General features: G+C 35.8%; 1 protein-coding gene across 3 annotated transcripts in view; it reads left to right on the forward strand.

Moving 5' to 3' along the window:
• dmd.3 (LOC105946662) overlaps positions 1 to 27,155 on the forward strand; it is a 1,093,908-nt gene that overhangs the window by 701,988 nt on the left and 364,765 nt on the right. For all 3 annotated transcript variants that reach the window (XM_031897001.1, XM_031896997.1, XM_031896998.1), the window contains 2 exons: positions 4,904 to 5,133; positions 24,700 to 24,817. In XM_031897001.1, the coding sequence (XP_031752861.1) occupies positions 4,904 to 5,133; positions 24,700 to 24,817 (348 nt within the window). The remainder of the gene's footprint in view (positions 1 to 4,903; positions 5,134 to 24,699; positions 24,818 to 27,155) is intronic.

The following is a 27,155-nucleotide window of genomic DNA, read 5'->3' on the forward strand; positions in this document are numbered from 1 at the left end:
ACTTTTCTATAATTACCACATGCCTCAAGTAGGTGTTAATTTTCGCATAGACTAATGCAATATTTAGCGCTTCTAAGTGTTTGTGAATCATGCGTTACTGTTATTTCGGCTCACAAATTAACGCATGCAGTAATACTGTAGCGTATCACGCGTTAATTTTGCGTCTATTTTAATGCAAAAAAGCGTGCAATAAAACTTATCGACCTTTAGTGCATCAGCCCTAATGTATTTATTTATTTTAGATGTTCTTTCCCTGATTTGTTCTTGAGTACAGGCTTGACTCTTCAGTGCAAGCTAAAAGAAAGTACTTAATAAATAACTTTGCACCCAGGACTTTTTAAAAAAAAGATTAAAACTAGTGATGAGTGAATCTGTTCCGTTTTGCTTCAGAGAAAAATTAGCGAATCTTTCAAAAGATTCACGAAACAGCGAAAATGCACATGAAAAAAATTTGTCACGCACATCACAACATTTTTCTTTTACACAGGCGACACTTTTTGTTGTGCGCCTAATTTTCCCACAGCAAATTTTGTAGCGTGTTTCGTGAAAAAAAATCAACCAATGGCAAAACACAGAAATTTGCGTGAATCATTGTCTGCCGAATTATTTTGCCCATCACTAATTAAAACTTTATTATAGTGACAAAGTTTCAGACCCCTTACAAACTCTGAGGAAGGGATACTCTGTTGCTTTTGAAATGACAGCACTGTAGTAACACTTTTTTATTGGCCTGGATTTTATTTGATGTTTGGCCATAAAATAGGTGTCGGTTACTCCTGTCAGGTGCAAGTCTCCTTTAATAGCATAGTTCTTGTGCAATACACATAAATACTGAAAATATTATTCCACCCTAATCAATGCAGTTCTTTATGCTATTTAGATTTTTATCTTTGTATGTGAACCATGGCAAAATAGATTAGATCAGTTTTTAAATCACTCTGTTCAGTATTGGTTGTTAGCTAGCACATTTAAAGCCCAATATTTATAGACTGAATTCTCCCCTGTCCTCACCACACATTTACTTCTCTTGGACTCACATGGGAGCAAAGTGGCTGGCTATTGCTATTAATGAGTTTAATTGCTGTCTCCTGCACAAAAATTTCCAGTTAAAGAAATTCTGCTTTTACTAAGAGAGTTGTTTTGCCACCCCGTGTAGGGTGCCGCCTCAGACAAAGTTCTCACCTTGCCTCATGGCAGAAGCGCCCCTGTCTAAAAAAATTCAAGGTAGCATTGTAGGCTCTACAAGTAGTGTGGCAAGATCAAATGTGTCAACGTCTAAAGGGCTAGACCATAAATAGAAATATTACACACTAAAGTCCCTCTATCTATCACTTCCCTTAGCACTCTACTTTATAGTTATGAAAAATGTATGTCTTTGCTGAAATCTCTGCAGCTCTGCTCATACTGATACAAAAATATTAATGTGAGACTGAGATTTCAGGACAGACCTACATGATGCATTTTTTAGTAATTTGTCTATTTAAAAGGGACTATTATAGGGTATTTTAAAGTAGAGGCCAACATATACAATATACTATAATGGTATTTTTTCATTTTGAATTGCAAGACAGATAACAGAACAGTAACATGAACATATGATAATCGTGTGAGACGGTAAAAAGAACAAAGAAAGACAGAAATGAAACAATCAAACTCAGTAATGGGAATCCATGCAAAGTATTGCAAATGACATATTTAGGGCATCATTTCTGCTTATTGTATCATCATAATATCAGTGTATGTGGAAATGATTAAGTTAATTAAAGCAAGTGACAGATTTATTAATATTTCAACTGGGAATTCCCGAGGGATTCCCAGCAGTTAGAATTTTATCACACTTATTAAAACTTTTCTGACTGCCAGGAAAATATTCCCAACATTGAAGAAAGTGAAAATGTTTTAAAGAATTGGCATGTATATCAAAGCCTTCTGGCTTTTTTGAAGTGTGCCAATTTATCAGAATTGATTTGCCTGCCGTAAGCAGTTGGATATAATTGTTCTCTATGGGGCAATAGAGTTCAGTGTTCAATGTTGAGCCCTACAGATACAGTGCCAAAAAAGAATGCATATTGCTTTAATTTGCTAATGCTTATCTGTGGGGGATTCACTGAATCAATATCAATCAATGATTTGTAAATTAAAACTGTTGCTACTGCGTTTATGAAAAATATGGTTAATAAATTTGCTTTAATGAGTCATTCCAATTCTCTGTTTTAGATTGCATACTTTGTAAATGCTCCATAAGCTTTAATTTTTAAATATATGTTTATTCTGCATTTTAAACCTAACCCATTTGTCATGAGGCATGGTATGCATTCCGCCTCATGTATTCAACATTGGTCTCCAAACACACACACATCACCTCAATCAGTTAATGTGAACTTAAAGGGACAAGGAAAAACATGACACTCTGGGTTTAACTGTAACAGAAAAAACAGCTTGTATTAGGGGGAGATTCACTAAGACACGAACGCTCGGAACGTTCATACGAGCGATCCGAGCGTATTCTCGCCGATTTTTTCGAGCCCGTGCGAAAAATTCGGAAAGGATCTGGCGCTGCTTACAATGGTCAGTACAAAAATTTTGTGACTTTCGGATCACCAATACAATATTATCGTGAGTAATACGATTTTTTGGTATGCATTTTCGGGATATTTGCGATCTTCAGAAATTTTCCTTTCCAATCCGAATTTTTCCCATTCGTGATTCGAATTCGTGGATTAGTAAATCTGCCCCTTAGTGTATTGTGCTTTCTTAATAAATAACAAAAATAATCAAAATAACTTGTTTGTATGTAATGCTATATATTATAATTTCTTTTATTGGGCTGTTAATTACCACTTTTCCGTTGTTTTTTTGGAAAGTTATGTATTTTTAATCTCTATCCCTGTCTGTGTTTAAGCTCTTTGTTCTTGCTATATAGACAAGTAAAGATAGCACAAATGTCTTATATAAATAGAAATGCATAGTATTATTTGCCCCTATACCCCTATATGTAATAAAAGGCACTAAATTTACCCAGGAGCAGTAACCCATAGCAACCAATAAGATGTTTGCTTTTACATAGGTGACTAGTAAATGCTACATGCTAATTGGTTGCCATGAGTTACTGCACCTGGGCTAACTCATCCCTATACGTAACCCTACATGTATTATATTTGCACCAAGTAAACAAACTTGTATTTGCCAATTTTACAAAGTAAAATATAATAATCACTCTTTTACCCAAATTCGGCTCTTAGAAGATTGCTAAAATGATTGATGTCATTCTCCAGCAGCAGTTACACTGAAGCTTATGTATATTTACTTTTCATTCCGTCTGCATAAAATTGCATTTGAACATTTGAAGATGGGGGAAAGAGAAATATGTCACTGAAAATCATTAGAAACTGTAGCAACTGTCAACTCTCTCAACCTATAAAATAAAAGAGAAAAGTCTAGCTTTACATTTGTAAGACTTAATTACTACCTAGGGAAAAAAAGAAAATATTTTCAGGCTGTGTTAAAAAAATTGTATGTTCCCTATGAACATTGTTTATATCAAACACATATAGGAATATGTATATTTATATATAATATATATAGCCTATATGATATTAGTTTATATAAATAATATATAGTATATATATATATATATATATAAAATATATTATATACAGAACAAAAGGAGCAACCCTTCAGACAATAGAATGCCCTAGGTGCTGGTCAAAAAAATTCACTAAACAAAGCAGAGTACCGCACACATAGGGAACTTTATGAAAAACAAAAAAGTTTATTGAAAAAAATCCGACGTTTCGAGCACCAACGGTGCTCTTCCTCAGGGAAAACCCTGAGGAAGAGCAGTTTGCTAAACGTCGGTTTTTTCGTACCTTTGTTTTTTCATAAAGTCCTTTGTGTGCGTTACTCGCGTTAAATTACATTTTTATATAAAATTTATATATGAAGACGAGTTTTACCGCAAACAAGGGACTTAAAAAAGAACCATAAAAATCTGCCAGATTTTACGCAACTTTCGTAATGGCTACGAAAAACTCGCGTTTTTACGCAAAATCGTATGGTAACGAAAAATTCATAATCCAATCCTCATTTCGACCCGTTCGTGGTAAGTAAATCAGCCCTAAGGGGCAGATTTATCAAAATGTAGGTTTAGAGCTTAGTACAAAAACCTCACCCATGTTCTATTTATTCCTATGGGATTTTTTAGAAGCATATTTATCAAATGGTGAGTTCACCCTTTGATAAATTATTTATCACTCATTGATAAATACACTTCTAAAAATCCCATAGGAATGAATAGAACGTGGGTGAGTTTTTTTTGTATTAAACTCTAAACTCACATTTTTATAAATCTGCCCCTATGTGTTGGATTCATAAAACTTTTTTGTTCTTTTTTACGAACACTCTGTTCTTCATTTACATAAACTTCTGGCCAGCACCTGGGGCAGGTGATTGTTTGTAGGGAGTGCTCCTTTTTTATTTTATATATATATATATATATATATATATATATATATATATATATATATATATATACACAGGCTCAAATGACGGCACAGTGACTTCTATTAACAAATCCTGAGTGTGCCGTCATTTGAGCCTGTATACTATTTTTTCACACAGGCACCCAGGTATTATCTTTACCTTATGGTGTGCTGCTGACTAGCACTCTCTCTCTCTCTCTATTTACAGGTATATATATATATATATATGTATGTGTTAAGAACTAAATGGCCCTATTATTTATTTAGGATTGGTTGGTCCTGTAAATTGATTGGCACATAGTCTAGATATGTTAAGATACAAAACCTTTGTACAAAGTGCCAAAGTGTCCTGGCATACCTTGAAATAGTGCTCTGATCTATAATTATGACTGCACAACTTTATTTATATGGTTTTTTTTCAGGTGGTGGTCAAACAGTCTCGGTGGTAACTCAGACATTGGTAACAGGAAGCACTGTCCCATCAGCAGATATGCCATCATCACTTCTCTTGGAAGTACCTGCCTTGGCTGAATTCAACAGGACTTGTGCTGAGCTAACTGATTGGCTTACTCTGCTAGACCGTGTCTTAAAGGCTCAAATAGTGACAGTAGGTGACGTGGAGGAAATCAATGAGATGATCATCAAACAAAAGGTGAATGGCATGTCAATTCTATCATTTCTCATAGACGGTTATGCTATGTGAAAGATGGAAAACCCTGTTCAGACTGGGTGGTTGTATTAATTTGGCATTATGTCTATCATTCCAAAGCTTGGTAAATTTTATTGGGTCTGATATACCATGCCTCTGGGTGCTGGTACCTTTTTTGTTGCATTGGAGGACTGGCATCTCTCCAAAGAACCGTGCGCCATGCTATCTGTTTTAAAGGCCTGGGTGTGTCCTTATTTATCTTTTTGGTTGCATTAATTTGGTATTAGATCGATAGTTTCAAAGTTTAGTAAATATTATAAGGTCTGATATAGACACAAAGTATGATTTTACAGTCTGGGGCTGTATGTTTGTATGCTAAAACTGCAAAGGTCAGTTTTTAACCCCATATTGTGTGATCCGAAAGGTGTGACTAAGCAGTTTGTTTGTAGAAAATCTTTGTTTTTAAATCACATACAAATTTTTGGGGTACAGATAATGTTAGTTTTGATTATGCATTGTACAGTATGTAATCATGTTTCTGCATATTTTAAAGGCACATTGCTTATTGTAATGGAAAAAAGCATGCCATATTACTTTGTAGAAAAGGAGTTGTCCTAGAGTTTACATTATTTGTCTTTTGATCTGTCTTTAGACCCTGGTTCAAATCCCTGTGGCAATGCTTTGTGCACAAGTCAATTAAGGTGCCTTTTAATTTTATGGTATCCCAGAATATTTAAGATGGTTGCAATACTTGCTATAAAAACCTTTGAATGTGAATGGAAGTACAATATAAATAATTCTCTTTCCTAGATTGGCGTGTAATAACTGTATGCTGGTAGTGCCCAGCACTGTTTATTTATTATTTTTCACTGTATATTGAAATTGGATAAAAACATCAGACATATTGTAGCAGAAATGACAGCTGACAATAATTCACAGTTACACACAATTCACAAGTCTATTGTAAAATGTTTCTCTATGGTAGTCATTTTATATTATAGCAGTTTCACAAAAAAAATCTACTGCTTTTTGCTTTCTTTCATTAGTCTCCGTATCCTATATAATTAATACTAGTTGCATTATACAAATGACCTAAAGGGAAAAGAACTGCAATAAAACACACAGCTTAGTTAATGCATTTGCTTTTAACCATGTTCTGAGTTATTTACTTCTGGGAATTTTTATGGTAATTTATAGCCTTCTGCTTTAAAAATGATTGTAAAAAGTGTAAAATTACTAAGCAAAGAAGGGTTGTCTTTTTTGACGTGTACTGACTGAGCTGTTTGATGTCAGAACAAAGCTTGGTACTTCTGTATTGAAGTTGGATGTCATTGGATAGCAATGTAAAAACATCAATATATGAAATGTGTACATTGCACCAGTCATAAAGCAAACCCACTGTGCTGACCTCCTGTTATGACAAAGAACTGTAGATGTAGACCAAAATATAATCAGCTCAAATAAGAATGATATTAAGCATTCTCAGTAATACTAATAACAAATCTGTCCCATTTCACTTTGCTGAAAAATTGAAGAAATGACTGGAAAATTCACATTTCTTACGCAACTTTTTCTTCAAACCACTTTGACGCGACCGCATCTATTTTGACACGACCACACCCAATTTGACGCAACTGGGATCAATTTGACACGACTACAACTTTTTTTGATGCACATTTTTCCCCTGCGAATTTTTGCGGAAGTTTCACAAAACAATTCACCACTGGCGAAATGAGGAAATTCGCTGCAAATCCATGTCTGGCAAAAAATTTGCCTATCACTACTCAATAACAGTATACACCCTGTGTTGTCAAAGAGTAACTTGTCCTATAGCCCTGCTTGCCTTAAAATACAGAACGCTTCATTTTGCCTTTTAAGTTTTTTTTTATGAACAGATCCTGATCTCCTAAATTCCACATTTCCATACAGGCTGTTACCCTTGAGGGATAAATGCTGAGCAACCAGGCAACAAGGAAAAAAGGCATAATGGTCACCCAAAAGAGAAACATTTTTTGAAGAAATACAGAGCAGAGTTTAACTGGGCTTAATTAGTAGTACATAGCACATATTCACCAGTCTGTTCATTTCTATGGTATTTTTAGAGGTGTGTTCATCAATGGGTAAAAACTACAGTTAGCCATTTGATATGTATGCCTCTAAAATCCTATAGAAATGAATATAGTAGTGGCATTTTATTGTGGTGTGTTTTTCACACTTCACAAAACAGCTAAAAATCTGAATCTGACAATTTGCCAGCTAAAACATTGGCAAATGGCAAATGTCCCTTCCCTGGAGAATCCTTCTTTGTTTCAAAACTTTAGAAGTTTTCAGATTTTTAAATGCTGTTTTTTTGTGTGACAATTTGGAAAACTAGAGTTTTCTGTGCAATGATTCAAAAAAGTTGCATTTTTTTTTTACTTTCCTGTGATTTTTCCCATGCAGTGTTTCTTCAGTTTAGACTTTCATGGAGATGAGTTTATTTGAATTTTAAAAAAAAAAAAATTCGAAAATTTGGAGTTTGGAGTTTTAGTAAATCTGCCCCCAAGCGTTAATAAAATAATTGCATTGTTGTTAGCTATCTCTGCACTATCTGTGTACTTATATGGAATTATTAGGGGCATATTTAGCAGTGAGAGATAAGGTCTCAGGGGCAGATTTATCAAAAGTTTTGAGCTTAATGCATAAAAACTCACCCATGTTCTATTCATTCCTATGGGGGTCTTAAGAAGCATATTTACTAACTGGTGAAGTCTAATTTTCACCCATTGATAAATATGTTTCTGAAAATCCCATAGGAATGAATAGAAACTGTGTGAGTTTTTATGTATTAAGCTCTAAACTCACATTTTGATAAATATGCCCCTCAATGTCATTCTTTTTTAAAATATGCTACTAAAAACTCAATCTCATAGAGCTTTGCTGAATTTCCCTCTGGTGTGCCATTGTGAGCTTTCGTTATCTCATGATAAACATGTCCATTGATGTTCAAAATGCCAAATTACAATTTCTATCCAAGGCATAAAGCAGGGTTCTACAAGACCTTCAGAAATCACAAATATTAGTAAAGTTAACGCCATAGTAACTAAAAAAATTGTTTTAACATCAGCAAGCGACTGACATTTTATGTATAATTGGAATAATCTATGCTTATGATACTCTGTTGTGAGTCATAAAACAAAATAAAAAACTGATTTCCTTTCTCAGTCAACCTTTAAACTGAATTAAATGAAGGCAGACAGTGTATTAGCCATGGGATTAGTGATAGATTGCTACATCACAAGAAAAAAAAGCTTGGCATACAGACAGAGGCTGTATAAAGTGATACCCACTAGAAGCCTAGGAAAAGATAAATCAGTACAGTCCATTAGGTTGAGGTCACCAGGGAGAGCTGTGACAAATAAACATTGAATGAAAGAATGTCCTTTACATGGGTTTTGGAAGGAGAGACCTTCCAGAAGTAACCTTTGATTCTAATTTACTAAATAGACGTCAAGATATTTACTGTGCCTGAAGTACCATAGGATCCTCTTGAAAGCCTGCACATATACTCACATCACATTAGCAGTGAAGATGTTATGGGTTGTGCAGTTTTCTTCCTGTTTTGTCTTTGGCCTGTGCAGAAAAGTGTATTAAACGTGGAAAAACAATATAACAGAAATGAATTGTATGTATTGCAAACACGCTTTAAAGGGACAGAATAAGATTTAAAAGGCAACAGGTTATATTTTGAAACTTTTCAGCCTATCACAGCTAAAATTCATGAAATGATGAAAATGTTAAGTCTATGGGGCTGATTTACTTACCCACGAATGGGTCGAATGGAGTCCGATTGCGTTTTTTTCGTAATGATCGGTACTTTGCGATTTTTTCGTATGTTTTGCGATCTTTTCGGATTCTTTACGAATTTTTCGGATCCAATACGATTTTTGCGTAAAAACGCGAGTTTTCCTATCCATTACGAAAGTTGCGTAAAAAGTTGCGCATTTTGCGTAGCGTTCGCATTTTTCGCGTAAGTTTTAACGCTACGAAAAATGCACAACTTTTTTTCGTAATGGATTCGTATTGGTAACGAAAAATTTACGAAAAAGTCGCAAAATGTTCGTTTTCAAAGCAATGTCCCTCATCACCTTAAATATAGAACACGCTTAAATAGTGCTGTTTGATATGCAACCCACAAAATGTAATTCATTTTTACTTTAAGGGGAGGTTTATCAATGTTTGAGTTTGATTTTTTTTCGCAGTTTAAGTTTTGAAAAAAGCTCTAATTTAAAATATGGTTAAACAATAACAATAACTTGAATATCTGGTATTAGGTAAGTGCAAAAAATCCAAAAACTGGAATGTAAACCTTTGCTATCTAAAAGCTTGCACATTTCTAAAGAAGTCAATGGGAGTTGTCCTAGTCAAGCCATATTTTCAATGAGAGATATTCAAGTTTTTTTTATTCAAACAAGTTTACTGCATTAATAAATAAGTGAGCATTCGGTATGCAAGTTTATTCGCTTTTGTAAAACAACCTCGAATTCACCAACTCGAAAATTGATAAATAAGCCCATAAGTATTATTCTCTGTTATTTTTCCCTACCATTTTACCCCTTCTGTCCCTTAATTATATATAGACACTGTCAGACTAGTGGTATAAACAATAGCCATCATTTAGATAGATGATCCCTGCCTCTAGAGAGACTTTTACGTCTTACCTCTTACTCTAGATTACTTTAGGTTACTCCAGATATTCTTTTGGCAGCAATTAAATGTTGTAAGAATTTTCCAAAAATCATACAATGACTAGCTCTCCATGCAACAAGGAATAACGTATTAGTAAATACACAGGTTTAGAAATAGATCTAAATTAATCTTTTTTGCAGAACTAACTTGAACTCTTGAGGATTTAGCTAGTACAATATGACTGTTAAGCCTGTAAGATATACTCAACACCAGCAGTGCAATATGCTTCTTACACATGAAGCCTTCCAGTAGGTCTGTAGCGGTACTGTTGCTCAATTTTTGTGAAATAATTTTATTTGAAAACCTTCACATAAGACTGTTTAGATGTTTAGCTTGATTTTATTTATTTTTTATTAAAAAATACTTACCTGTTCAGTGTGCTGTGGGCAGCTGTTGAGAAACTATGCTTTGTCACAAATCATCAAGCTGAAAATAAAGTTTGTCTGCTATATAAGCTGATGTTAGAGGGCTGATTATTACATTCTGATTCATTTTGCACTAGTTTCTGGGCTGTCATGTAATGAGAATCTGAGGCAGTTACTAATTAGTCTTGTATTGTGACATTTGTATTCTATATACACTGTATATTGTGAGTCAGTACTTAAGCTCAGGAACTGACAGCAGCATAGAGCATGTGCAGGAAATCAGCAGAAAGAAGATGGGGAGCTACTGGGGGCATCTTTGGAGACACAGATCTTCCCTGCTAAAGGGCTGTGGTTGCCTTGGGCTGGTACAGAAGCCCAAAACATAATGTACAACATTTCTGCCCAACTTCTTTAGTTAAGTTTAGTTCTCCTTTAATATAAGATATTAGATTGAAGAAGCAGGTGATCACCACTTCCTGTTTTAACAACCAAGCCTAGTGTCCCTGTGGGCCTTATTAACCTCTATCTTGAAACAATGACTGGAAAGATCCATGTTTCATTCTTAGAAGTACACTCTAATGTATTTTAGTTACAATGAGAATTGTCAGTTCCATTCTGATTTATTAGGTACAACAAAAGCTCATTAACAGCAGAATTCTGTCTTATGTATTGGCTTGACAGTGACTAGCAACTAAAGTCACTTATCTAAAGATGAAAAAATTCTCATGAAGTGTAGTCCTTTCAAAAGTGGCATCTAGCACAAGAGCAATGACCTGAAATGATCTCAGTGTCCAAGAATGTTGAATTTTATTTTGCGAGAATAATGCTGGGCCATTTTAGATTGTGCTTATTGCCTCATCTTTAAAAAACTCTTGATCCTTAACCCTGCTATATTACTTTTACCACAAGTAGACATATAGCAATTATTAATACAATAGTTTAGAGCCGTGTGTGATGGCTGGAACAATTATCTTGCTTGAAATAAAGTTCATGGGTAGACTAGATTGGCTGTAAATTCTTAATGGGTAAGAACCTTCAAGGTATATTAGATTTTTTTCTCAGTGAATATGCATGAGACTAACTATAAGCATCTCCAATTCATGGAATATATACTTGGCTAAAACTAAAAGTATTGAGTGCAATGGGAAGATTTTTACACATGTGACCTTTAAGTGGTAACTAATGGGAACAGGATATTTTCTGAATGCATTTTTACACTGATACTTGCTGTTTTATTGCTTGTTTTATTGCTGTCTGTGTAAAATGTTACGAAATCCAATATGAAAGTTCTCAGTTACATATTTAAATGCAAATATGCACACAAAAAGTACCCCCCCCCATTCCATTGTATAATCAAGGATTTTAATTTTCTTTATGAATACCTTGTATTCATAAAAAGCAGTGGTGGTCATTGATCCTAACTTCTAGTGCCAGAGAGTCAAACGTTAGAGTTTTATTATCCCAAAGAACTTTAGGAGCTTTATGTGGATATTCACAAAAATAAACCCAGTGATATATAGAAGATCAATAATGTCTGTATACACAGATAGGTTTGGGACAATTTCTAAATATAAAATAAATGTAGTATAATATTTTCTATATTCCTATATTAAGCTTTTAATGAAAAGGGACACTGTACACTTTAATTTAGGCACAAGTGATCTTGCAGTATGTTTTTGGAACTCTTACCGATATTGTCTGTTAATGTAAATCAGGTAAGTAATTCTAATACTCAGGTTTGCTGTGTTGATATCATATTGATTCTCCACTTATATTTACTCTTTTACATTCAATCCCTTGAAAAACATTGCAAAACATGCTACTTTCTCAGTCAGGAAACAACAAAAATACTAGTCCATTCATTAATCATCTCTCTCACTGCAGGACTTTCCTCAGTGGGGCAGGTCCCTTTCTAATGTCCCACTCTGCTTAAACCACTGCATTTTGGGTAAAACACATTAGTTTTGTCCAAACTTAGATTTTCATCGAAACCACTAGTTCTTTTAATGTATCCTGGGCTCCCACAGATTGATCAGTCATTAACAAAACCAAATTTGTCAGAATTCCAATGCACGTAATAATCCACTCACTGCTGTGAGGGTATGTAGAAAGTGTGAGATGAGGACAGATTTGAGAAGCTGACCACTGAAACCCTCCGGGTACTCTGCTGAAAGTCCATGATCTACAGTGTCAAATTCAGATAATGAGCCTTTCCTAAATGTAATTTGCGTCAGGTTAATTGGATCTCAAGGACTTAACACAGGCAACTGTAACCTAAAGCTTCGAAAGAGTTACATGGTTTTCTGCCTTGAACACTAGCAACACAAATCTTAAAAAGCTTTGTTATGTAACATAACATTGGTTCAGTAATTAGAATTAATATGTTTGTGTATTTAGAACAAATACCCCTAAACAGCATAACAATTAAGCAGCCTAGAATAAAAGTAATGATTCAACTTATTGCTTTGGAAGACATTAATCACTGCAGATACAAAAGAATTTACTGGCATTATGTTTAAGCAACTTAGCTCTGTTTTATTTAATTTATATTTTCTATTTTACCTCACATGTTGGAGCAGAGGCAGAGGTGAAAATTCTAACAACTTGGAATATAGGAGAACCTCAGCGCACAATGGGCCCGATTCACTAAAGTCCGAAATAAGGAGTGCTATTTATAGCATGCGTTAAAAATCTTATCACTTCTTATTTTTCGCTCGATTCACTAAAAGGACACTTGTCATAATTAAGAAGCGATGTTCTTGGCGTTATTTATCTTGTGACGACATATTTTCAAGCAACGTGCTGCGTAATATGTTGTGCGCTGAGTAATATATTGCTTGAAAATATGTCGTCGCAAGATAAATAACGCCAAGAACATCGCTTCTTAATTATGACAAGTGTCCTTTTAGTGAATCGAACGAAAAATAAGAAGTCATAAGATTTTTAACGCATGCTATAAATAGCACTCCTTATTTCGGACTTTAGTGAATCGGGCCCAATGTCTGCTTTTTTGTGCCTTAATTAATAATTAATATTTATTTTTAAAATCACAATCCATCCTGTTCTAAAGGCCAAGGTGGTGTCTGTACTATGCTTTAGCACCTTTTCAGATTTTCATTCATTTAAAGATTCTGGTTCCTACTTTGACCTCTTAGCTTCTCTATGGAATATTTTTAATGTTATTCTATCTGGTGTCTAAGGTGAGGTTACATCTCTGTAGGTACTGACATGGAAAGCTTCACTGTAGAAGCCATATGGACAACTAGGGGTCTTCCCTGTATTGAATTGCACTGTTGCTAGTTATTATAATGCTTTGTAAATTTAAAACCATGAAATCCGGAGAATATAGAATGTAGGCTTACAGTAGATATGAAAGTAGCATTTGTAGCTCCAGAGAGTCCTGTATTTCTGCTCTGTTTGTGAACATTTAAAAGGAACTTTTAATTCTGTGAAATGGATAAACATTTAAAACAAACTTGGCATATTAATTCTGAATTACATTTTTACAAGGAAATGCATGTTTCCCTTCTCAACACTGCATGTTTTCTGTTTCTTGACATTTTAACCACATCTAATTAACAAGGAAAAATATTTTTCCAAGACTTAAAATAGGTCAAATAATATCCCGCTTCTTGATTCTGAAACTAGAACAACAGGACGTCCATTGGAAATTACATTAAAATAATAAGCATCTTGAATTTTCTTGTTGCTAGACAACACTCTTCCACTAGGTCTAGTTGCTATAGTTCCTCCCAAAATTAGTTTACAAAGTGTGGAAAATTACTGTTTTAGAGAAATTCAGCAAACTTTATATAACTGTATACTTGGGAATAGTTAGAAGTTACCCAGCAGATAAGGGGAAACCTAATGTGAGTAGCAAACTGTAGAAAGCTGGTAGTTTGTGCATAAGGAGGATAAGAGATGATAAGATATGGGAATTTTAGGGATATTAATGACAGTTTTCTTGAGAAATAAATGTACTTTTCTGATGTTGTGTAAGTGAAAATAACAGGGTTTATATTGTGCCTGAATGTGTGGAACAAAGAAAAGCAAGATGATAATACAACAAGGATTAGGGGGTGTGCTGAATAGCGACACCACTTCAATTAGTAGGGAGGATAAAGATGGTGAAGAACTGTTATTTCTTCTGTTTTTTTTCTAATTTGTATCTTATCATTTACTTTTATTTGTCCCTGGTGGAAATAAAATCAATAGGCAGTGCGTATGTAGGAATAGAATTGTGGAATAGGAGCTAACACTGACACTGAAGCCCTTAAGAAGGCAGAGGTATAACAAAGAAAGGTACTTTAAACTGAGAATAACTAGGGACCCAAAACTGAACCTTTCTGGCTCGATACACATGGGCAATTCATTTGAAAACTGAGAACTACATTTGTAGTTTCCAGATCAAATGTACATGTTTGTGTGATTTGAACACACATAGATAGGATTGGGATTGGATATGTATCTGTCGAACCTTAATTCTGTCTGTATCAGCCAATGTATAATAACTTAAACCTTGATTACTATTGGTTTATTTGGTCTTCTGTACACAGTGCCTAAACTTTTGTTCCATGTATACTAATGTAAAGTTCTATAGTGACCCATTTGGTCTACAATATGCAATGCTTAAACACTTGGTGCATGTATAATATAAATCTTGGTCTTTAGTGACCCAGATGTTGAAGCAAACAGGAGTATTTGCCCATGCATTCCCAGTTTTAGCAATACAAATAAACTACTTAATATGGAAAGTGTTTGATTACACATTCAACACTGCAGTTAATGAATATTATGTGTGAATAAACAAGTCCATGGCTGTTCAGTACTCCCTGGGAGAATGATTACCTTCAAACCACCTGGATGTGATAAATAGGCACAATTTGGCCGTGAAATTAAACAGGAAGGAAATTCTTAGTGACGGGCTCTCTTGTTCACTCAAGTTTTGATTTTCTATTCAGAAATGCAACATTTTATAATAGGATTTCATTACTACGAGTAAAGCTTTTCTAAAACAGTGCACAACCAGCAGATTGTTGTTGTCATCTCCGCTGTAATATCATTATTTTTTATTGGTTTGGAAGGTGATTTCAGTATAATGGGTTGTATCATTTGATTTTCTTTTTCAATATATGGTCATTCTTACTGTTATATGCTTCCATCACAGCCATTTTCTTCATCACAGTACATCTGCTACAAAAACATTTCTGTTTTAGTACTGAATTATTAAATCAAAGAGACATTTGTTTCAGGTTGCATAGATTCATAAAAAGGTCTCTTATGACAGACATTTTAGACATTTCTATATCACAAATACATTTTCTTTTGGATTGTGCACAAAAATTGTTAAGCAAAATTTACTAAAGTGTAAAAAGTATAAAAAAATCAGTTGCAAATCACTACTTTTTTAAAATAAGCATTTTACCTAGAATTTCTTTTATAGTGATGACCGTAATTTTTGGGCTGGCATGGATTCATAGCAAATCTCCGCATTTCGCCATTGGCGTATTTTTTCATGAAAGAGGTGCAAAAATTTGCTGCAGACAAATTTGCCATGCGACAAAACAAAAACAATTTTTTTCAACACACCAAATTTTTTTGTGCCAAATTTTTGCACCTGATTTGCGAAAAAATCAACCAATGGCGACACTTGTAAATTCAGCACAACAATTTTTTTCGACACACATCATTTTCCTCGTTCTGTGAAATTTTCGGCAACGCAAAATGGGACAGATTCACTCATCACTACTTGTTGATAAAAGCAGCAACAAGTGAACAAAATGTTTTGAGTATTGATGCATTTTTTTATTTATTTAAAGTACCCGTGACTAAACATATTTCAACAAATGTGATACTTTTGCAGACTTGCAACAAAAGAATCACAAGCTAATTCCATTTTTACGCCACACTATAGAAGTGATGCAATTCCCACTCTGAAAATGATACCTGCAATTAGGACCTGAAAGAGGACATGCAGTTGCACTGGTTTTGACATCAGTGAATTCGGAAAGGATTTTTTACTGTGAGAGCTGGGAAGTTGTGGAATTCACTCCCTGAATCAGTCCTACAAGCTGATACATTAGATAGCTTCAAGAATGGGTTGGATGGCTTTTTAGGCAAGTGAGGGAATACAGGGTTATGGGAGATAGCTCTTTGTACAAGTTGATCCAGGGACTGGTCCAATTGGCATCTTGGAGTCAGGAAGGAATTCCTTCCTGTGCAAAATTAGAGAGGCTTCAGAAGAGGTTTTCGCCTTCCTCTGGATGAACTAGCAGTTGAGCAGGTTATATATAGGCATAAAAGGTTGAACTTTATGGATGTATGTCTTTTTTTCAACCTAACTTACAAAGTTATTATGGGGCAGTTGAGGTTGGACCACTCTACCAAGTATCCACAAGTATGCTGGATTTCTAGGAATAGATATTGCTTGGTTTTTAAAAATTGCACTTTGCACACTGTATTTAATTTGTAAATGACCCTTATGGTGTTTTAGTGCACACAAATTTGGGCACAATGTTTGCTCCTTTCCAGAACTTTTTAGTTTTGCAGTGGGTAAAACACATGTGGTGTTTTCATTTCCCCAGTTCAGCTTCATGAAAACTAGGTTTACAAGGTCCCTGGAGGGTTAGATAGTTCTCCATTCTATTAGTCCACTCCAGGTTGCACTGGTTTCTCAATCAGAGCAGGTTTACAGGGTCCATGGAGGGTGGGTGAGTTCTCCATTCTATTAGTCTACTCCAGGTTGACTGATTTCTCAATCAGATTTGTAAGTATGAACTCCTGAGTGCAATTCCTCTTGTAACATCTTTTTGGTTTTAAACACCTTTTTGTTTTGTTTTTTCATTTGAAAATATTTTTTTATTTCACAGTAGGCAGGCATATTAAATATATATTATGTACAACCAAAAAGACATTTTTTACATTAGTCCTTTTTATGACATCTGTACATAATAAATTTTGGTAGGTATACATGCATTCAAACCTATGCATTGGATTACTACCTAACATTGTGGCTTCTGTCAGAAGTCTTAGTTCGGTTGTTTGTTAAACACCTTTTTGGTTTTTAACATCTGCTAAACACTTAATTTACATGCATTAAGTGTCTATATGATATTGCTTTAATTGGCATATATGTATTTATAACATGCTTGGGTTTCTGCTTGCTTCATACCCTGTGCTGGTCAACCTATCACAATGAGATATTAGTTATTTTCAAAATGTCTTTTAAATGATCTGAAGCTCCACTGTGTTTCTGTCTGCTCCAAATCTGACCTTTACCTTGCTGTGAGTCTTGCTGCCTGCCTCATTTGTGTACTCTGCACAGGCTATGTCTTTCAAAGTTAAAAGTCCTAAATCATTAGAAAAAGAAACCCTAAACCCATATTTTTGTTTGTATTGTATAAATGTTTTATTCGTTGAGTGATCTATTAGTAATTTATATAATTTACTTTTTCTGCATTCAACAATGTTAGAAGATAAGAGACTGTTCAGATTTCAGTCATTATTTGTATCCAACATCCGAGTAAAATCCAAGTATTTTACAGGTATGATGTTCAATAATCTCAATGTCATTCCATGTTTGCCATAAGGCCATTGGCTTGCACAGCCTGGTGATTAGCATGAGTGCATTATGAATCAAAAATAGCTGTGGTGAGTCACACAAATCAGGGATCTGTTAATATTCAAAGACAGCATGAAAGTTAATGCATATAATGTTAAAGATGCAGAAGGTAAATCAAAACACATGGGTTTCTGTGGCCTATGCTTAGTTATTATTATTTTTACAGCTAACAATTAATAATCAATAAATAAACGACTTAGCCACCACAGAAATCTATAAGTATAAGCAAAAGATGAACCTGTTGTTTATTCTCCCCATTAGGTTACCATGTCTTTTACTATATTATAATAACAAACATCACATTAGAATACAGTAAACAGGGATAGTATCAAACTGAATATTGTAAATTGTGCTGAAGGTGTGTTCATGCATGGTATTTGTTTAAAGCTCTGGCATGTGGTCTAGCAAACCATAAAACTAGCCTGTCACATGACCTTGGTAGTTACTGTTCACGCTATTACTCAAAGAGGTATGATCGGGACCACGGATTAGTGCTCTGAAGTTTAATTATGAATATGTGTGCCCTTTCTACAGCAGACACATGGTATTTGGCATAAGTATTGCCCTTTTACCTTTTGTGCCCTTGAGCCACCATTTTGTGATGGTCTGAGTGCTCCCTCAGATGTCACCTGACAGGAAATAATACAGCCCTAACCATAACATGAAGAAGTGTGGGATTAAAATACAGAACTCTGTCCATTAATTGGCTGATGTGACCTAACATGTATTTGTGCCCATGGTTTGTTTGTTTGCACCTTAAATCATATGATCCTAGGGGGTGGCCCTTTAATTCTAAAAATGGCAGTTTTATTTAGGATTACCCAATGGTACATACTACTAAAAAAGTATATTTTTATGAAAATAGTTTATTTAGATGAAGCAGGGTTTTACATATGAACTGGTTTATGTAATTTATGACATTGTTCATGGGGTATAGTTTTCTTTTAATGTAGGTATTCTTTTTTGAGATGGCTACAACAAGAATCATGAGTCTGCGTGAAAAAATCCTTTCCTTTGGGGCTTAAAAGAATCAAAAGGAAACTAAGGAATATGTGGGGCATTTTTAATTTTGCAGTTTCATAAATATTTTCTAATATGTTTTAATGAAAACAGAAGGGTACATATTTTTTAGATAACCCACAGGAGACTAAGCACCCAGTCGATCATCGCCCCTAAACTGGTAAAAAGTAGAAAACTGCCACAAGTGGTGGCAAAAAAGTTAGCAAACCATTTAAAGGGTATGCTACAACTTAGTTTCCACTTCAACAGGCAAATTTGAAGTAAGTTTAAGTAATTGAAAAGTTTCTTCCCACTGTTTGCAAACACAGTTTCAAGAAAACAGTAGGCAACATATCCAGTTTTTAATTAAAAGCAGATGGGAGATACTGTGCTGCTTTTTTTTTTTATATATACCCGTTCAATTTCAGCTGCCTATAGTTAAGTGTGATGAAGCAAAACGAAATGTGTACTTGTAATTATCAACCTTGTGGACTAGGAGAGGATTGGATTCTGTAGCAAGAAGCTGGATGTGCGTTTTATTTTATGGCAAAGTTCTTACCTGCTTAGTACAAAATGTTCCATTAGCTTTAAGTAAGCATCATTAGCCTGCATTTGAATTTTCAAACTGAATTAATTGAAAGGAGAAAGGTGAATATTGATTTGTATTTGTTTTCTCTATTGTATGTTGGTTCTTTATGGAAGAATCTAAGTTTGTACTGTATTTCTATAAAATACATTTCAGTGTTCTTGCATGCTTCGGTATAATGTGCATCTTCCATTAGGGACTGGTATGTATGTATGTATGTATGGCCAGTGTCTTGTAGGGATCAAAGGGAAAAGTAATCCTTGAAGGCTGGTATCAGAAAATGTGTTTCCTACCCCTCCTCCTTTCTTATAACAATTAGCTTATGTTTTGTTGGCCTTTATTTGTCTTGTCCTGAAACAATATGCTGCTGGGGGGGGGGGGGGGTCTGATATGCATGGCTAAAGTTGGTTGCCAGAGGAGTCACAATAACCCAGATGCAAGTGCTAGAGCACTAAGCAGCATAAAGGGGCCCCTTACTGATTCAAGAAGTCAGGGTCAGACTGGGCCACCAGGACACCAGTAAAAAACCCAGAGCTGACCTCTGGCGGCACTTCCGTGCCCAACGGTGTTCCTCACCTGATGTGTTAAATTAACGCGCACTCAGGGGAGAACGTCGGTCGGGGGGCCCTGCGGGGGGTTAGGGAGGCTATGGAGGGGGCCCTGTGGGGGGTTAGGGGGTGCGGGGGACTCGGCTGACGGCCCCTGCACCCCCCAGTCTGACCCTGCAAGAAGCACATGAGACACATGATGCACCTTGCAGAGTACTACAGGGGACTGGTGGAAACAACAATTTGCAGCCTGGGCCAGCTGGTACCACTTTTCTTGCATGTCTAAATGCCACAAAAGTTAAAACATTGAGTATGGGGTGGCTAGAATGACTCCTACATGCCTCCCCTCTAAAATCGCTCATGAAAACAGCACAGCTAAGTGCTGGCAGATCTGTATTAAAGGGGACCTGTCACCTTAAGATATAATTGCAAATCCCTTTTTATCATGTTAGTTGAGCAAAATTAACCTCACTTATACTACATAAATTATATAAATCTTGTTACCTCAGTCTTACAAGAGAAAATCACAGCAAGCAGGCTGCCACCATTTTGTAAATACTGTTATTAGCACAAGCTTTGCATCATCCTAAAATCTTGTTTATGCTCCACAATCTGGCACCTGATGCCCATGCCCATGTACAGGATTCATATATACAATAATATCTATGAAGTGCTGAATGAAAGTAAAAAGTAATTGCCTTCCCCGCCTCTATGCTAGAGGCATAGAGGCGGGGCAGGCGATATATGTTTGACAGCTCAGATTTTTAAATACATTTATAACAGGTATGGATGCACTAATAAAAAAAGAATTTTGGTTTCATGTTTAATTTGCATGGAGCTTTTTTTATACAGCTTTTTATGTCTCGGTGCCAATGTCTGGTTTACCCAATGGTCCATTTTTATGAAAATAATTTATTTAGATGAAGCAGGGTTTTACATATGAGCTGTTTTATGCAATATACAGAGACCTACGTTGTGGTCTTATATGCTATAACAAAATGCATAGGTCCAGAAACAAATCCTCCTTGATAAGGTATTCCTTGTCTGTGGTGAAAGCATTTTTTACTCTCTAAATTGCACATATAATAGGCTTGAATTCTAAGGTTGAGCTTTTTGTTTGACTTACGAAAGGCAGTTATTGTAGAGTAATTGTTGAATGCTGTCTTCCGCAACCTAAGAAGACTTTACCTGGAGCAAACCCTTCGCATGAGCAGATTTGCTAAGATGCATTTTACATGAGCCAACTGGACTATTATAGATCACCTTCTTCAACAACAACAACAAAAAGTCTTCACTGCATTAAAAAAAAAAAGTCTGCCTTGCAGTTCTCAGAATGAAAAATGGTATATTTACACAAGCAAGAAACACTCTGAGTGTAAATTCAATCAAGAATAAAATGCTATTATGTGCAAACATCTCCCTGACTGGTGCAGGGGTAATGGAGCATTGAATATGTGTATCTCCAAATAGCTAAGAGTCAGAGTAGATCTGTGCATTTCAGCGATTCTTGTACGGTATAATTCTGTCATCTCTGCAAAGATCTAATATGTTCTACTAGATCTTTCTTCTTTTACTATGTGATTTTAAATTGAGATTCAAGCAATCAAGGCTGCAAGACCTCAGCTTTGACTGTTTGTGAGCATAATGGTATAATCTTTCAGGGAGAAACACAGAACAAGGATTTGAATGGCTTCAGTATATTATAAAAAAAAACCTTTTCCACTCAGTTTGCTGACACAACAACTGTATGCATACATGATTAGACAAGATGCCAAAGGCCTTAAAGGGAAACCATAGCTAAAGCACAGCTGCTCCAGCACAGACTTCCTGTTTTGGAACATAAGCATGGGTATCCATAAATGTTTTCATTGTAAGAACATTTACATTATGTTTTTAATATGCAAGAAAAACACTAGCACAGCAAGGGTTACATTTAGAACTCCTTTAACTTTAGCCCAAAGTGATTGCTGCGCTTCAGGTTGGTGCAGTGTCTCAATTCCTATAACTATGTGAGCACCAACATATAAGAGCTAATTTACCTTATGCAAGGCAGGGTTCAAAAGGCAAAAAACAGATGCACCCTGTTTGTCGCAGAACGGACTGCAAAGATCTTTGCCTCCCAGTTGAATACAGTGCTGCCTGCATTTAGCAGCACTGTATTCATGAGTGTTAGGCTGGAGGAGGTACATAGGCATCCCATATTGGGCCCCTTAACTTGCATGTCATTCCAATGTTTAAATAAGAGAGCACTGGCAGGCATAATGTACTCCAAAGCCTGTATCTACCCTTCTGCCAATGGCAGACATTAATTACTCTGACAGCAGAGTGCTGTGAGAGAACTATGCCCATCTAATTCAGTACTAACTCTTAAGTGTGAGTGTGTTTCTTAAACTAAATTAGGTGTACCTCCCATGTTGCACAAATGCACTGCTTAATGTAATCACAGATAACCTTACTATTGCTTAATAACTTGAGTATTCAATCACAATGTGCAACATTTTAAAAGCCTTTTTTGCCTAGCCCATTGTGAGTTTCCAGGTTTGTGTGGATACTAAATAATTCCTCTTTTTTTGGAATTGTATTAAAGTTGTATCAGTAGATAGAACCTGCTAAAGGAGAACTAAAGCTTAACTAAAGAAGTAGACTAGGAATATTATCCATTATGTGTTGGCGACAGGGGATGCCCTCTGGGCACTGCAACCCCTCTGGGTTACAACCCCTAAGTTAACTTCTCAACAGCCGCCCAGAGCACACTGAGCATGTGAGTGTCACTGACACTTCTAAATGATTCCAGCATGGTGACCCCCTGTGACAGCTTTGAAGCAGGGCCGGAACTAGGGGTAGGCAGAAGAGGCAGCTGCCTAGGGCACAACAATTGGGGGGCACCAGACAGGAACCTCTCCTGCCTACCCCTAGTTCCTTTGTCATTGCCCTCACCGCTTGTGATTACGCGGTGGGGGCAATGAATTATCGCATCACACACCCCCCCCCGAATGCGCATGCGCACCAAAACGCAAGGGGGAGGGGGAAGGTGCAGGGGCGAGGTGGACGACTGGGTTGCCTAGGGCGCCCGGTCGGCTTGGCCCGCCCCTGCTTTGAAATACTGGATCATTACTACTATAGAGATGCTGAACCTTTAGGCTGGTTCAATAAATTCATTATATAAAGTCTGGCATTTATAGCCATAATCATAGGGTTTAGTTCTCCTTTAAATGTACTTTTGCCCGGACAGAGAAGTTAGGCATGATACTGCAGAAAAATCTGTGTTAGAGATCCTTAAAGTAAAGTTTAATGATTACAGTACAACAAAATGTGGTTGAGTTTAAAAAAATTGTAGAAATCTGCTTCATTCTTAAATCTTGTGCATTTATCTTGTGTCATCATTTTAAAATCTACTTTATAATCAGAATAATGCATGGTCATTCATTTCCTAATGAAATAAATATGTTCCCAGAGGATGCATTAAGAAGAACTAAATCAAAATGTTTACTGAGCTCAAAGGATATCTCACTTAAATGAGTCTGCATTATATAGTGTAATAACTGTGAGTTGGTGCATGGGAATATTAGCGCTTCAAAGGCTATGTAGTTATCTTTCTTAGGCATTCTAGAGACATGGGGGAATGTAGTAAATATTGTTAGTGGAAAAAATATGCACAACATTAAAATTATTGCTTCGTTACCTGTGTGCAAATTTAATATAGCTCTTGCAAAATTAGAAAGTATTTAGCCACCCCATGCAGCAGTGGAAGAAAGATTTTATAGTTTGCACCTGTACGCCATGTATATAATACTAAAATAAATAGTTTTCATACTGGAAAGCTGCGCCACTTTTCAGCGGACCTTATGAAAAAAAAATTGCAGTTCAAAAACTCCTTAGGTATGCAATTTTTGGTTTAATAATGCAGTTGCTAGCTTCCATTTATGATTTTATTATATTTCTCCCATGGTGCTTTAGAGAATAAATTTTTTTACTACATACAAATCTCAGACTACAAATATTTTACTATGTAGTTACATCCTTTGTTCTCTTTTGAGAATGCCCCACTAGATACTAGAACATTCCTGGTGGGATTTGCTTCATTTGCCTGGCTTTTATTAGGCATTCTATCTGATCTCATAAGGGCTCAGCTGGGTTGACATCAGGGCTCTCTGTAGCCAGTCAGCAAGTCAGCAAACCAATTCCATACAGACCTCACTAGTAGAGGAAGCAAAATACATTTACATTAGCTAAATGTATTTAAGGTATAATGATCAGTAGCATAAAAAACAACTACAGATTATTATACCTTTACCACCTAAACTTCATGGTTGGCATTAAGCATTAAGGCAAGTAGAATTCTCCTGACAAATGTAGATCCTCTGTTAGACTACCAGAAGGTGAAGTGCAATGTATCACTCATGAGAACATGTTTATAGTGATCCAGACTCAACTCCAGCTTATGCATGACACAATAAATGGTGATGCAAGGCTTGTGTGTAGTGTCTCCCCCATGCTACCAAAAGATTTCCCCTTTGCTGATGCAATTCAAAAAGAACTTTGGACCTCAGCAGTAAGAGGAAATGCAATTTTAAATCAGTGACCAGATACTTTTGGTCCTGTAGTGGGTCTAGATACTTTTGGCCATATGGAGTTGTATGAAACAACTACTGTTTATCTTTAAATCAAGTGTGTATATGAATAACAGTGTGTATTTTCCTTTTTTGCCATTCTTTTGAATAGACAACTTTGCAAGATTTAGAAAAGCGGCGCCCCCATTTGGAAGAACGTATTACTGCAGCACAAAATCTGAAGAACAAGACAAGCAATCCAGAGGCTAGAGCAGTGATTACAGATCGCAGTAAGTTTTTTTTCCCAGTTACTTATACTTGTGCCTTTGCTGACATGCTGGAGCAGTGCAAGCGAGTCCTGGGTATTTTTATTACCTTTTTAGAAGCACCTGGCCATGGTCAATAGGAACAAAATGCTTTACTTAGTGAGAACCTACAGTGCAGGTCATTGCGGTAGCAAGATGTTGCGTAACAACCCTTATTGTCTTTAACACATTTTTAAGAGGCGCTTCAATGTCATTTGACGTTGTGTATGCACACACACACTTGCACTTGCCAGCTAATCATGTACCACAAAGTGTACTCTGCACAATGGAGCCCTGTATTTGGCACCTGCTTTAAGAAGGATGCCTCCTGATGGCCGTGCATGTGGGCTTCACTTGTACCTAGCAGAAGCCTTGGCACCCAACACCAGAGGAGCAAACAGTTGCTTCTTACAGCAGGGGCAGTTTTGCACTTCATACCTGGCCCCCTTTAGAAATTAGCACTCCCCTGCATTATTTCTATAACCAGTTCACATACTGAAGTGAGAAGGAATGTATTGTCTTGTTTTATCCCAAATGATCTTAAATCAAGATTTAAAAAAAAAAAACCCACTTGCTATAAGTGCGTAACTACAAAATGTGAACAGCCATATTTAGGCAGTTAAAAACCATTATCCCAGCATCAGAAAATGGTTGAAATGACAGGTAAGAAGACAAACTGCTTATTTATGGCTGTGAAAATATTATGCCATTAAATATTGTGCTATACCTGCCACATTTTTAATGACAATATTAAACTGCCAGTTGTTTTTGTAGTCAAATTATAAGATAAAGTAAGACTTTTTTATTGCCTCTTCAAATATAATAGTTGGTTCCTTATGCCAAAAATAATAATCCAATATTTTGAGCTTGAAATATATTATGATTCCAACATACATATGGCACAGAAATAGTATAACTTCTACATCTGATCATGTAATAGTCAGCCAAGTAATGAATATATAGGGATATGTAATAAAAGTGAACGAGACTTCGCATTTTATAATGTAAGGGTCATTGGCCAGTTATCACATTGCACCATGTGATAGCTTGTATCTCATTGTTTAGTGCAAAAATGACACCTTTTTCAGTTCAAATACATGTGAACTGGGGCACTGGGTCTTTTTTCCACTACTGGATGATGGTGCATTAAAAACTGTACTTTTTAGTGGAAATACTGTTGGCACTACCCAGTGCATGCAAACAAGTGCTCTGGCAATGTAAATGTTGTGCAGTAAAATCTGTACAGGCATGGGACCCATTATACGTAATGCTCGGAACCTGGGGTTTCCAGGTAATGGATCTTTCTAAAAGATTATTTAAACATTAAATAAACCCAATAGGATTGTTTTGCTTCCAATAGGATTAATTGTATCTAAGTGGGGATCAAGTACAAGGTACTGTTTTATTATTACAGAGCAAAAGGAAATAATTTTTAAAAATTAGAATTATTTGCTTAAAATGAAGTCTATGGGAGATGGCCTTCCCACGGGTTTCCTGATAAGGGAATCCATACCTGTATAGATTTTTTTAGAAATCTCATTTATCCTTTTCTTTTTTTCACAATGTGGTAAGATGTGTTTAATAATGATGAGCCAGGCATGGATTCGCAGCAAATTTCCACATTTTGCCATTGGCGAATTGTTTCGCGAAACTTCTGTGAAAATTTGCAGCGGAAAAATTCGTCATGTGTCAAAAAAAGTCGTGGTCGAGGCAAATATGGGCGCAGTCACATCAAAAAGGGCGCGGTCATGTAAAAATGGGCACGGGCGACAAAAATAAGTGGAAGGCGAAAAATAAGTCATGCAACAAATTCATTTCACAGATTTTTCAAATTTTCTTGTCATTTCGCGAATTTTATGGCGAATCCAAATGGAACAGATTTGCTCATCACTAGTGTAGGCAAAATTGCCTATTTAGCAAACTGTGTAAAAAAAACCTGTTAGAAAAGTAGTGTAAATTAAAAGTTAAAGATTAACTTTTGTTTAAACCCCCTGATCACCATGTTTGACACTGCTTTAACAGTGGTAGTGGACAAACACTATTGTTATACAATATTTTCAAGCAGTTGCTGCTCTTTACACAATCAGCTAATATCAATAAATAGCTTGATAAATACCCTTTTTTGTACATGGTGATACCCAACAGATTGCGATGTGTGGTGTATTTCAAGTTTATAGTCAAGATCACAAACATTTATTGCTGGAACTATATTTTCAGGTAAAACTGTTCTATTTTCCATACCATTTATTATGGTATGTTATTATGCACTAGGGTTTGTAGGATTTTGTCGTTTGAGTGCTTTTTAAATGTGTTTATTATCAAA

The sequence above is a fragment of the Xenopus tropicalis genome, chromosome 2 (genome assembly GCF_000004195.4).
Source record: "Xenopus tropicalis strain Nigerian chromosome 2, UCB_Xtro_10.0, whole genome shotgun sequence".
In the NCBI taxonomy this organism is placed as follows: domain Eukaryota; kingdom Metazoa; phylum Chordata; class Amphibia; order Anura; family Pipidae; genus Xenopus; species Xenopus tropicalis.